A 12,044-nucleotide genomic window follows, 5' to 3' on the forward strand; every position below is an offset into this window, starting at 1 on the left:
AAGTCATCGGGCACAACAAGAACCGACCGTCCAATTTATTGAAATGAAGGGTTCAAATGGGATTCTGCGGTTCGTTTAGACATGTTTGCTGCACGTTTCGCAGTTTAATACCGCTATTAATGCTTCTTTGATCTGAAGCTACGTACTGTTGACTATCGCCAGCATTTAAATTTGCTACACTACTAGAATATTTAAACACCTAAAGTGGTTTCTGAAACGCGCCAGCAAGAGTTCTCGTTTTGCACATTATTTTTGAGGTAATATATTTTGTTTAATAGCTCTGTTTCGCTTTTATATTCATTAATTTTATGGTGAAAGAAACGTGTGTTGTATGTGTTGTCACGTTCTTCGATCGTAAATGGAACATGTGAGTATATTACCGAAAGTTGTTAGATATATTAGAAAGATATTGGATGCAAAAGAAATTATAGACGTTGTAAATCAGTTGCCTATTGATATAATATAAAAAAGTTAAATAGAGTACCCAAACTGTCGAGCTTGCATGAAAAGAGTTATGAATGTGGATGAAGCGAAAGAAGTATGCAGATATCGTAGCAAGTGGAAAGATGTAGTCTCTGCTTACCTCTCCGGGAAAAAGGCGTGATTTTATATAATGTATGTAAGTTAATAAGCAATACCTCAACAAGAATAAAATATGTAAAACTTTTTTCGTAATCATAATAAATGTTACGTATTTCTTTGGAAGAAACGTAGTATTCCTGTATAGCAGAGACTTTAATAAGACTCCTCAATAAAGACAGATAACAAAAAAAGCCCTTCAAATAATTCATATCCGAAATCTTTTCGCATAAATTACATTGAAATATCTCCGTACACAGTCGCTACGTGAGCGAACACCGCTAACTGGGCCGTGTGGATCCGAAATCGCGGGAAAACATAACGGTTCATTAAACAAACGCCTAAGGCTCTGAACAAACATACATTCCAACTTCTACATCAATGAGAGTTACACGCGACACAAAAACTCTCGTCATGTTGTTACAACTAATTTGGTTGAGTTTTTTCACGACGATTGGAGCGCACCGTCAGAAGAGGTACCTCGTCTACCCAGACGGAGGGCCCGCCAGAACTCAGGTACATTTTAACACAAATCCCATGTAAATTTGCTCAACCTAGCTGATTTAACTTAAGTAAATGATGTTTCCTTTGCACTCCGGCGCTTAACGAAGCCCGGTATTTTTTTTTTGTTACAATCCAAATGCAATTAGGCACTTTGTGTTCGTTCGGAGTTAAAGATTTTGCTGTAGCTTTTTGTGTCGAGTTATTGAATTGTTTATTTTGAAGAGGTTTAATTGAATTCCGGTTTGTACACAACTTATTATTCTATTCGCGTCGCAATGGTTATTTGGGACAAAGGACATGATATTAGACCGGTTAAGTAAATTAATTCTCTAACAAAAGGGTGTCAGACTGCTGAGAATAAGAAAACTTTTTCAAAGTCTTTTCGAGTGAAGTATTTATTAGAAAACGCTGGAATGAGAATGAGAGTGAGTCACGATATGAAATCGGTAGTTCAAAGAGCAAATATAATGCACCTTACAAAATCTGTAGTTGGAAAGAGGTATATGAGCCAGATTGGACTATCGGCTTTGTTAACAGTGCCAAGAAGTTTGAGAAGGAATATTTTTTGGATACGATCCTGATCTCTTTGCCAGCCACGCAACCGTGTCAAAGGCCAGGGTATTAATGACATCATCATAATTAATTAATGTCAATCACCAAAGCTGTTTGATTAGATATTAAATGATAAAGCGTCGCTCTATGTATGTCTCATAAAATTGACTATATCTACATATTTATTATTATCCTTACTCAAAACTTAGGTCAAATAACAAAGTATTCTTAACATCTTCATCAAAATCCAATAAGGTTTTAATTCCACTGTCTTATTGTCTAAACTCGTTAGAATTTCGTTTGTGTCGAATACTTGTTCTTTGTTCAGAGTTTCCAGAATGCTGAAGTAGATTTACAGTCCAATTAAAGGATTCCTTTTTTGGAGTACAAATTAAAGTGAGGAGTTTTACAATTTACTACCTCTTAAGGTAAACTTTGGACATAAAATACCTTGAGACGCAACAAGTATAAACATTTAATAGAGTATTTCAAATTGAGAAGTTGGAGAATGGATAATGAGCAGCTTTGTATAGAAATCTTGTTTATAATAAATCCTTGTGTGTGGAAACGTCTTGAACAGACCATACAAATATTGTTAATTCGAAAGAAAAGACAAACAAAGACATTGGTTGCCTTTCTTTCTCATTAAAATTATGTAAGTGATGACAGATAAATGTTTTTTAGACCTTTTAAGCGATACAAATTTTATCAGTTGTAAAAGCACTTTAGACACATACCTAATCTAACCTGTATTTTTAGTTTATCATTGGTTTGGGTGTACCAGTGGATCTGAAAGAAGCTTCAGTCACCGTGGGCACGGTAATAAAGTTTCAATACGATTTACCAACAAACAGTTCAGAATATACAAGCAGAATTTATGGTTTTGCCAATACCGTTTCAAGAGACATGGACGAGAGTATGGATATTGACGAAAATAATACTGAAATTGGTGAAGCTAAAGACATTGATTCAAATAACGTTTTAGAAGATGATTTTGATAATGTAAATAATACTTTAGTTGATATTAAGTTTGAGGATAGAAGAAAAAGATCTCTTGTATATACTGAAGGTGGAATATTCAATGATAATGGGGTAGAAAGCACAGAATTAAGCCTTGAAGAAGCAATAAGAAGACAGGAAATTATTGATCAGAACAACTTAGAGGAGCAAGAGCCGCAAAGGATGAATAGATGGGATTTTTATAAAATCCTTGAGCATATGGCAGAAAGGTCAGTATTAATAAAATTTATGCATTATAATATGAGTGAATACGGACTAAAGGCCCAAACTTAATTTTAAACTTGGGAATTTTCTTACAGCTAGCAACCTGTCACTACTTTAATTTAAATTACTTCACTTTCATATTTTTAATGACCCCAGTTTTGTAGAATATGTCAAAAATTATTCAAAATTATTTAAAAAAGTTTGCAGGCAAGCCAAGTCTTTTCACATTAGTAGTAAAATAAACAACGCACCAAATCAAACACGCAAAATCAAAGATAGAGACAGTATTAAACAAATTGCATCCGGTAACAAAAAATTTTCTGATCATATAATAGATACTGAATCCTAAAAATATTTGCAGGTACGGTTATTCTGGACGACCGTGCTTGCTGCGAACAATTTGCGAAGCGGCCGAGGTGCCTTTCACTCACGAGAACGGCTTGCTCGCTGAAATTGGACATATATTATTCACGTAAGTAAATCTAGAGCTTATTCATACGCGGTAAATATGTGTGTAAGGATAATGAGGTTTTGAAGCGATGTTATTGCTTTATCTTTTAAAATGAGGTTTTAGTATGCGTTGGTATCGTTATCCGTGTGGTTCCCGGCAGGGCTGTGTGGTTCCCGGCACCGATACAAAAAAGAATAGGACCATTCCATCTCTTTCCCATGGATGTCGTAAAAGGCGACTAAGGGATAGGCTTGCAAACTTGGCATTTTTCTAGGCGATGGGCTAGCAACCTGTTACTATTTGAATATCAATTCTATCATTAAGCCAAAAAGCTGAACTTGGCCATTCAGTCTTTTCAAAACTGTTGGCTCTGACTACCCCGCAAGGGATATAGACGTGACCATGTGTATGTTATCCGCCGGGTGTTACTCCTGGCTGTGTGCTCTTCAGAAATATGAGGTCAGGTTAAAAGACACCTATGCGTCGCCATTGCCATTAGACTATTTACAAGATAGCTATCTATCTTGCTAAAAATCGTTTAAATATGTAGGTATTGTGTTCTTTTCATTCTCGCAAAAATCACCAGAAAAGTTTTGACAATGTTTATATCCTTGGTTGATCACAGATAAAAATATTTTTTGGTCACTTCTAAAGCACCTTTTCGATGACTGATTCACTCGAAAATGCTTATGACACAGTTTTAGAGCGTAGCGTAGGACCTTACTGCCGGAATCCATTTGTAATGGACAAAAAGCAAAAATAGCCTTATTTATTTCTTTTATTCATATATCCAGTCCATCAACAACTAAAGACGCGCTGTCCCACCACACCGACAACGAGTACCACGCAGCCGAGCGCCTGGGAAGAGAAGCCGGGGGAAACTGCGAGACTCTATTCCCTGAGTGCGAGGGTTCCATCCTAGAGACCTTCACTGAGATAGGAGTCGACACGTTGCATAAATTTGGACTGTTTTAATAAAACCTTAGACTTGTTTTGTTCTTTTGTTTTTAATCCATGGATTTTTTTTATTACGTACTTATACGTAATTTGCCTATATGAAGTTTTTTTGGCTTCTGGTTAAATTTTCACGGCAAAGTGGATATACATAGATTAACATCCAAGACCCGGGCCAATCAGAGAAAGTTCGTTTCTCATCATGCCCTGGCCGGGATTCGAACCCGGGACCTCCGGTGACACAGACAAGCGTACTACAGCTGCGCCACAGAGGCCGTCGAATCCTGTTACCAATCCCCTTATTCACGAACGTTCTTCTTCTTCCTCTTGGCGTTAGTTATGGTTACATCCTCACCACTCTAAAAAGGACCCTTGGGTTCGCCCTTGACCATGGATCCTGCATTGGGTTAGGTTTTTACATGGAGCGACTTCGCAAGCTTTGCAGGGGAATCGAACTCATATTGCATCATGGTTACACAATCAGTGGCCTGAATGTGAGGGTTTCCTCACGATATTTCCCTTACCGCAAGAGTATTGGTTACTACGTAAACAGATGGGTGCCGTGTGGTTCCCGGCACCAATACAAAAAAGAATAGGACCACTCCCATCTCTTTCCCATGGATGTCGTAAAAGGCGACTAAGGGATAGACTTTTGTAAGCTTGTACTTGGGATTCTTTTTAGGCGATGGGCTAGCAACCTGTCACTATTTGAATCTCAATTCTATCACTAAGCCAAATAGCTGAACGTGATCATTCAGTCTTTTCAAGACTGTTGGCTCTGTCTACCCCGCAAGGGATATAGACGTGACCATATGTATGTATGTATGTATGTTAACAGATGTATACATAACTCAGAAAATAGTTATTGGTACACGGCCGAGGCGGGATTTGAACCGCTGCCCAGACGCATTACTAGCGCATTTCAACTGGTACATTTATCGTTTGACTTGACCAGGTATATGTCTTTATTAACCTCTGACTCTATCTTTGAGGTACATCGCAGAGTTAGACATATAAAAGAAAGAGGAACGCATTAACTTGTTAACATTTGTGACTCGACCCCTAGGTTAGAAGTAAGCTCCGTGTTACTGCAATTTCCACTTCAGGGTTGAAGTCATACTCGCGTAGATAGATTCCGGAATCTCATTAGCGTTTGCATCCAGGACAAAACGCCTAACAACGCCTGAATTATTCCAAAAAGTATAACAGCTGCTTTCCATTCCATTAAGAAATGAACTGTTCAGGAGCTTATCATAATAAGCTCTCGTCATAATGAATAATAATTCGGTAAAACTAGTCTAGACACGCAGAAAATATATTAACCCCGGGCAGAAAAATATTACATTAATCTGCTTTTTTTCTTTATTATTTTCAGTGCCGTGCCGTGTGGCGCCAATAGAAAAAAGAATATAATTATATATCATCATACCATATCTTTCCCGTGCATGTTGTAAAGGGGGACTAAGGGATAGGATTATAAACTTAGGATTCTTCTTTTAGGTGACGGGCTTGCAACCTGTCATTTTATATGAATCTCAATTTTATCAGTATGAGCCAATCAGCTGATTGTGGCCTATCAGTATTCACAAGACTGTTGGCTCTGTCCAGCCCGCAAGGGATAAACACGTGATTTTATGTATACCGGTGCAATTAAGGCAAAGAAAAATACAGTGAGAAGTTAATTAAATTCAAAGAAGAATAAAAATGTATTTAAATTTATTACAAAAGATTGCATAAATTTTATCAGTTACCAATGAAAAATAAAGAAATACAGTGAACTGATACATCAGATTCATAGTGAACCAAAAGCTGCAGTTCAATCTTTCTTCAAAAAAGGCAAAGGTGATAGAGATTTTCAATTAAATAACTAATCTAAACTAAATTCAGTTATTTTAATATTACTTTGTGATTAAGCAACTACAGATAGCACCACCCCATATCTTACCATGAGTACCGTAAAAGGCGATGAAGGGAGGACGGCAGTAGCGCCTCCTACGCTGATAAGACAACGTGGTCTAGAATCAATAGAAACTGCGATAACCAACTCGCTTCCCCACCCTAGTGATGGGTAAAATCCCTCTATTTATGGGGAAGTCCAGCAGTCGAATTTTATGGGCTGTTAAGGTAAGGATGATGTCGTTTGGGATATTCCCATAAGGGTGAAGTTGAAATAAGAGCTAGCAATGAAAATAGGTACAGTACACCAATAATATATATACGCATACATTCATACATATGGTCACGTCTATATCCCTTGCGGGGTAGACAGAGCCAACAGTCTTGAAAAGACAGAATGGCTTCGTTCGCTATTTGGCTTAATGATAGAATTGAGATTCAAATAGTGACAGGTTGCTAACCCATCGCCTAAAAAAGAATCCCAAGTTTGTGAGCCTATCCCTTATAATATATATATATATATGTTGAACCTTCCGGGACGCGCGTTAACAATTTTTGTGTTTAGGGACGCAGACTGGAATATCAAATTTTTAAATCACTACATTAGATAAGTCAGTACAGTTTTGAAAACAAATCAATAAGCGACATTGGGCAATCTTGATATGTTTTGATGCATTCCTTATTGCCTTCTCCGTGTTCGTATGCTTCAATGTACGGCTGTACCTCGTGCAGATAGTCGGTGTGATAGATGTCATTTCTTGGGCTGGAAATGCGATGTAATTATAAGTAAATATATTTTTTTCTAATTCTATACTAAAATTATTAGGCGAACGTCTATTGGAAGATTTCATTTGCAGTTTTTGTGCTAATGTTTCCGTATGTTTTTTTTGGTAAGTAAACAAGAAACAAATAAACAAAGCTATGTATATTGTGGCATGTGGTTCACGAATATAGGACCACTCCATCTCTTTCCCATTTTCGTATAAGATGAATAAGTCTCATAAACTTGGGATTCTTTTTTTAGGCGATGGTAAAGCAAGCTGTCACTATTTGAATCTCAATTCTATCATTAAGCCAAACAGCTGAATGAGGCCTGGTCTTTGGTCTTTTCGAGACTTTTGGCTCTGTCTACCCCGCAAGAGATATAGAGATGATTATATGTATATATGTTAATTTCGTTTTTTATTCATAAGTACTGAAAAACTGCTAGATTCTTATGAAATTGGAAAGGATTGATAAATTTTTGTATATTCCTAACCCTACTAACCTACTCCTAATTAAAGGGTAAAATATTTATTAAATTTATAACAGTAATTATTCGTATTTTGACGAATAATTCTCTTTGTGAAGCAAATTGTCTAATGCCACAACTGAGCAAACAGTACACACTTTGCAAAAAAACCCCTTGGTTCTTTTCGTTTAATAGCATCCTTAATTATGTTTGTGAATGAAACTTACTTCAAGACGTAACTGACTAATTCGTGGAGTAGATCCTCCTTGTCCTCTGAGTGCAGGGGCTCGGCACCAACTTGACACAGCGTCCGCAGCACGCAAGCAGTACCATTGAGACCCAGACTGAAAGATATAATTGATCACAAAATTCAAATTTTTTATTCATTACTATAGGATACTATATATCGCTTAATAATTGTCAAAACGTATGGTTTAACAACATTGGTTGACGTCAAATAAATTACTTAAAAACTAAGTTTACTGCCGCTTCCAAGGCGTCAGTGCAGAAGAAGCGGTAAAACTGCAACACAATGTATTCTCTCGTCCACATTTCTATTCTAAGTTTGGATAATAGTGACGTCGACGTTGATGAAGAAAATGCTGCAGTGCAGTTTGTTACCGCTTCTTCTGCACTGACGCTTTGGAAGCGGTAGTAAGCTTAGTTTTAAGTATTTTGTTTGATGCTAACCAATGTTGTGAAACCAAAAGATATGACAATTATTTAGTAATATTGAAGTGTCCCATAATAATGAATAATAATTCTGAATATTCAATTTTTTAATAGGATTGTTATAGTGACTGACAGGTAATAAACAGCATCTTTGATCTACCATATTTGATATTTTAAAATAAAGAACGTAATAATGGTCAAAAGACGTGTTATATATATATTTCTATACATGTGTGATATCCATCGACGATCCAAAAGCGGTCCAGATTCTTATTATTAGACGGTCCAGACTTATTACATAGGCAACAAAAGTCGTTTTGTGTATGATTCTGACCTAGGTAATCAAGGATTGTGGTCATTGGCGCACCTCGGACTTCTCATTACTGAGATATGGATTCTAGTAGGACCTGTGACGTAAATTTTAACTGCATGAATATATGTAGATGAGGAGAGGTATGAATGTGAATGAAGCGAAATAAGTATGCAGGGATCGTGGCAAGTGGAAAGATGTAGTTTCTGCCTACCGTCCCGGAAACGAGAAGCGATTTTATATATATTTATTGATTTTTAATATTGGACCGCGAAAATATGAACATCCGCGAATACCGGCCGACAGTATTGTAAACAATCGCAATTATTCTGCGGGTAAACAGCAATAAATTACATTATGACATTCGGAAAATGGGAATTGACAAAAGCAATTTATATTAAATTGCTTCCCAAGTATAAATTGTCGAGACGTGATAAATCACCGCGCGTTTTTTAACGATCTGATTACCACTTATTTTCTTTGCTAAAATAAGTTATGTAACTTTTTTAAAGACGAAAGCGTGTTTGGATACATATATGTATGTACATATATCTTTTACACAATAGCACACACACATATTTATGTATGTTTATTTATTTATGTACGTCTATAATTAGTTAGTTTAGTGCCGTGTGGTTCCTGGTACCAATAAAAAAAGAATAGGAGCACTCCGCCTCATTCCCATGGATGTCGTAAAAGGCGACTAAGGGTAAAACATATACACGATTCGAGGACTTTTAATCGAGAGTTTCTTTTTTTACTTTTTGGTATATTTCTACTATATTAGTTTTTAAAGCAGGTTATATTTATAAATCAAATAGTTTATAATTGAAAACTGTTTTTATATAACTTTCAATTGCTGTGAGCGTGTCTCGTGCGCATGTATAGCTCGCGGGTGGAGAGGGAAGCATTAGTAGATTTTTTTCAGTGGGAACCTAGTCTTTTGTGTAGTTTGGTCCTACAGTAGAAAACAAGACACTTACCCTGTCAAGAAACTCTCAACGAACTTGTAAAAATGATACAATCTTCCATCGTTGTCATAATACCCATCTCCTTCTAACTTATTCATCTCATATTCATCTCTTTTCCTCCTAGACATGCCAGTATATCCATTGTACGATTCTAACACGTCAAAAGGTATTTGTGATCTGTTCCACGGTAGCTGGAAGTTAGCTTGGAAAGCGTAGTTCAGGTTGACCATTTTCGCTGGAGTGGGTGTTCCGATGCCAATGTTGAACTGGAAATATTAATACTTATTATTATTAATACTTAATATATAGTAAATTTAATGTTTAATTAAAAGGCGCCGTGTGGTTCTACGTATGTGACTGAAAATATAAATACAAAAAAGAATAGGGTCAACTCAACATCCATGAGAAAAATAAGAAATTTTTCTCATGGATGTCGTAAAAAGGGACCATGGGATAGGCTAGCAACCTGTCACTGTTTGGTTCCCCCCAAAAGTTGCGGAGGTCAGGAGTCGCAATTCAACAGGCATACCTCAAGCTCCTCTTTAAAGAGGTAAGGATGTAGCCAAGAGAGCTGCCTACGTTGATAACGGTGGTGAAAACCTGAGTTATTCTGGAGTCTTTCTAATACATACATAAAATCACGCCTCTTTCCCGGAGGGGTAGGCAGAGACTACCTCTTTCCACTTGCCACGATCCCTGCATACTTCCTTTGCTTCATCCACATTCATAACTCTCTTCATGCAAGCTCGGCGGTTTCGGGTACTTTTGACCTGACCCTTTACCAGGACGTCCTTAATTTGATCAAGATATGTTCGTCTAGGCCTTCCCACTCCGACCTTTCCCTCCACACTCTCCTCGTATATCTGCTTAGTCAACCTGTTTTCATTCATCCTCTCCATATGACCGAACCATCTCAACATACCCTTTTCTATTCCTGTAACTACATCTTTCTAATAGAATAAGATTTTTTCCGTGCAAATTTATATTCTGAAGGGTTAGTGCGAGTTTAACTCGGTCAAACGCGAGTTGCATTAGTGCCATCGCGTTACCACTAGGTGGCGCTTATCAACATACATACATACATAAAATCACGCCTCTTTTCCGGAGGGGTAGGCAGAGACTACCTCTTTCCACTTGCCACGATCCCTGCATACTTCCTTTGCTTCATCCACATTCATAACTCTCTTGATGCAAGCTGCGGTTTCGGGTACTTTTGACCTGACCCTTTACCATTTGTATCGCATACAAATTCGCGTTTACTTGCTCGACGCGTTTGATCGAGTAAAACCCGCATTAACCCTCTGTTTCTTGTAAATTAGAGATATAACAATCAATAATTTAACCGGAAATAATTTAGAAGGGAGCGCCGCTTCACTTAATGAACTTCATCTTAAAATGTTTGCTCTCAAATGAAACAAACTACAGACGGGTAAAATTAAACGGGAATCAGTGTAAATAACCGTCTAGAATTGAAAAACGATCGCAATTAAGACAATTTTCCGCCATTAAACAAGAAATAGGAGATTATTGTATTCGACTGTCTGTTTTGTGAACCTCGCTTCTTAGTTTTAATATATCTTAACAACGGCCTCTGTGGCGCAGCGGTGGTACGCTTGTCTGTGACACAGGAGGTCCTGGATTTGAATGATGTGGAATTCTTTTCTCATGATGCCAGGGCATAATGAGAAAAGAACTTTTTCTGATTGGCCCGGGTCTTGGTGTTTATATTATATATATAAGTATTTAATATAAAATATAGTATCGTTGAGTTAGTATCTCGTAACACAAGTCTCGAACTTACTCCGAGGCTAACTCAATCTGTGTAATTTGTCCCGTATATATTTATTTATTATATGTTTACTAACGGAAATGGACAGCAGATGAAGTTACAGACAAATACATACAAATACTTAGTCACATCTATTTCCTTGCGGGATAAACAGAGCCGTGTTGAAATACTGAAGGCCACGTTTAGCTGTATGACATGGAGTTATAGTAACATTTTGTTACCCATAGTTTAAAAGAAGAATCCCATTTTATTATCATTTCCTTAGTCGCCTTTGGACATCCATATGGAGTGGTTCTATTTTAAAGTTCCAGGAACCACACGGTACTTAAGAGATAAACTTGCAATTATTATAGACACCTGTCATTATTTGAATCTCAATTTTATCATTAAGCTAAATAGCTGAACGTGGCCATTCAGTCTTTTCAAGACTGGCTCTGTCTATCCCGCAAGGGATATGGACGTGACCATATAATGCATCTAACAAAGTATATAAAATGTGTTTGAACACTACAAATGGAAATTAAACAAGGACTGAGACGATACCTTGCATTGTATAGATAGCATAAACGAAGCCAACTTTTCGAACAAAAGTTAAGCAAATTACCTGCAGTAACGTAGAGTTCGGAAACAGGAGTTGTCTTCGACTCCTGTGAAGCGTCTCCCCTTCTAAAATCTCCGTCACGCTCGCACATACAGTCAACAGAAAGAGAGGACACGTCAGAATTAATAGGTAATTTATAGACATGGTTCTTTAGCAAAGTTTAAACCGCGAATGAGACGGCGGATATTGTACTGAAACCGTTCGTATTACGTGTGTAGAAGCCAATGCCCACTCCCGGATTTGAATAATCTCACTGACATGTTAATTCGAACGCGAGAATTCGATTTTTGAAATGTTTAATGTTAGAAAT

At 37.2% G+C, this 12,044-nt stretch overlaps 2 protein-coding genes across 2 annotated transcripts; one reads left to right on the forward strand and one right to left on the reverse strand.

Annotated features, from left to right (window-relative positions):
* The first annotated feature begins 961 nt into the window (after positions 1-961).
* On the forward strand, positions 962-4,285 carry LOC106143285 (uncharacterized). Its single transcript, XM_060948589.1, has 4 exons — positions 962-1,095; positions 2,395-2,864; positions 3,221-3,331; positions 4,105-4,285. Exons 1-4 carry the CDS (start codon positions 994-996, stop codon positions 4,283-4,285), a joined length of 864 nt encoding a protein of 287 aa, XP_060804572.1. The 5' UTR covers positions 962-993.
* Positions 4,286-5,992: 1,707 nt separating this feature from the next.
* LOC106143303 (uncharacterized) lies at positions 5,993-11,924 on the reverse strand. Its single transcript, XM_013345350.2, has 4 exons — positions 11,738-11,924; positions 9,357-9,610; positions 7,619-7,735; positions 5,993-6,923 (listed from the first exon to the last, which is right to left on the reverse strand). The coding sequence occupies exons 1-4, from the start codon at positions 11,876-11,878 to the stop codon at positions 6,773-6,775; spliced, it is 663 nt and encodes a 220-aa protein (XP_013200804.2). The 5' UTR covers positions 11,879-11,924; the 3' UTR covers positions 5,993-6,772.
* Between the last annotated feature and the right edge of the window lie 120 nt (positions 11,925-12,044).

The sequence above is a fragment of the Amyelois transitella genome, chromosome 16 (genome assembly GCF_032362555.1).
Source record: "Amyelois transitella isolate CPQ chromosome 16, ilAmyTran1.1, whole genome shotgun sequence".
Lineage (NCBI taxonomy): Eukaryota > Metazoa > Arthropoda > Insecta > Lepidoptera > Pyralidae > Amyelois > Amyelois transitella.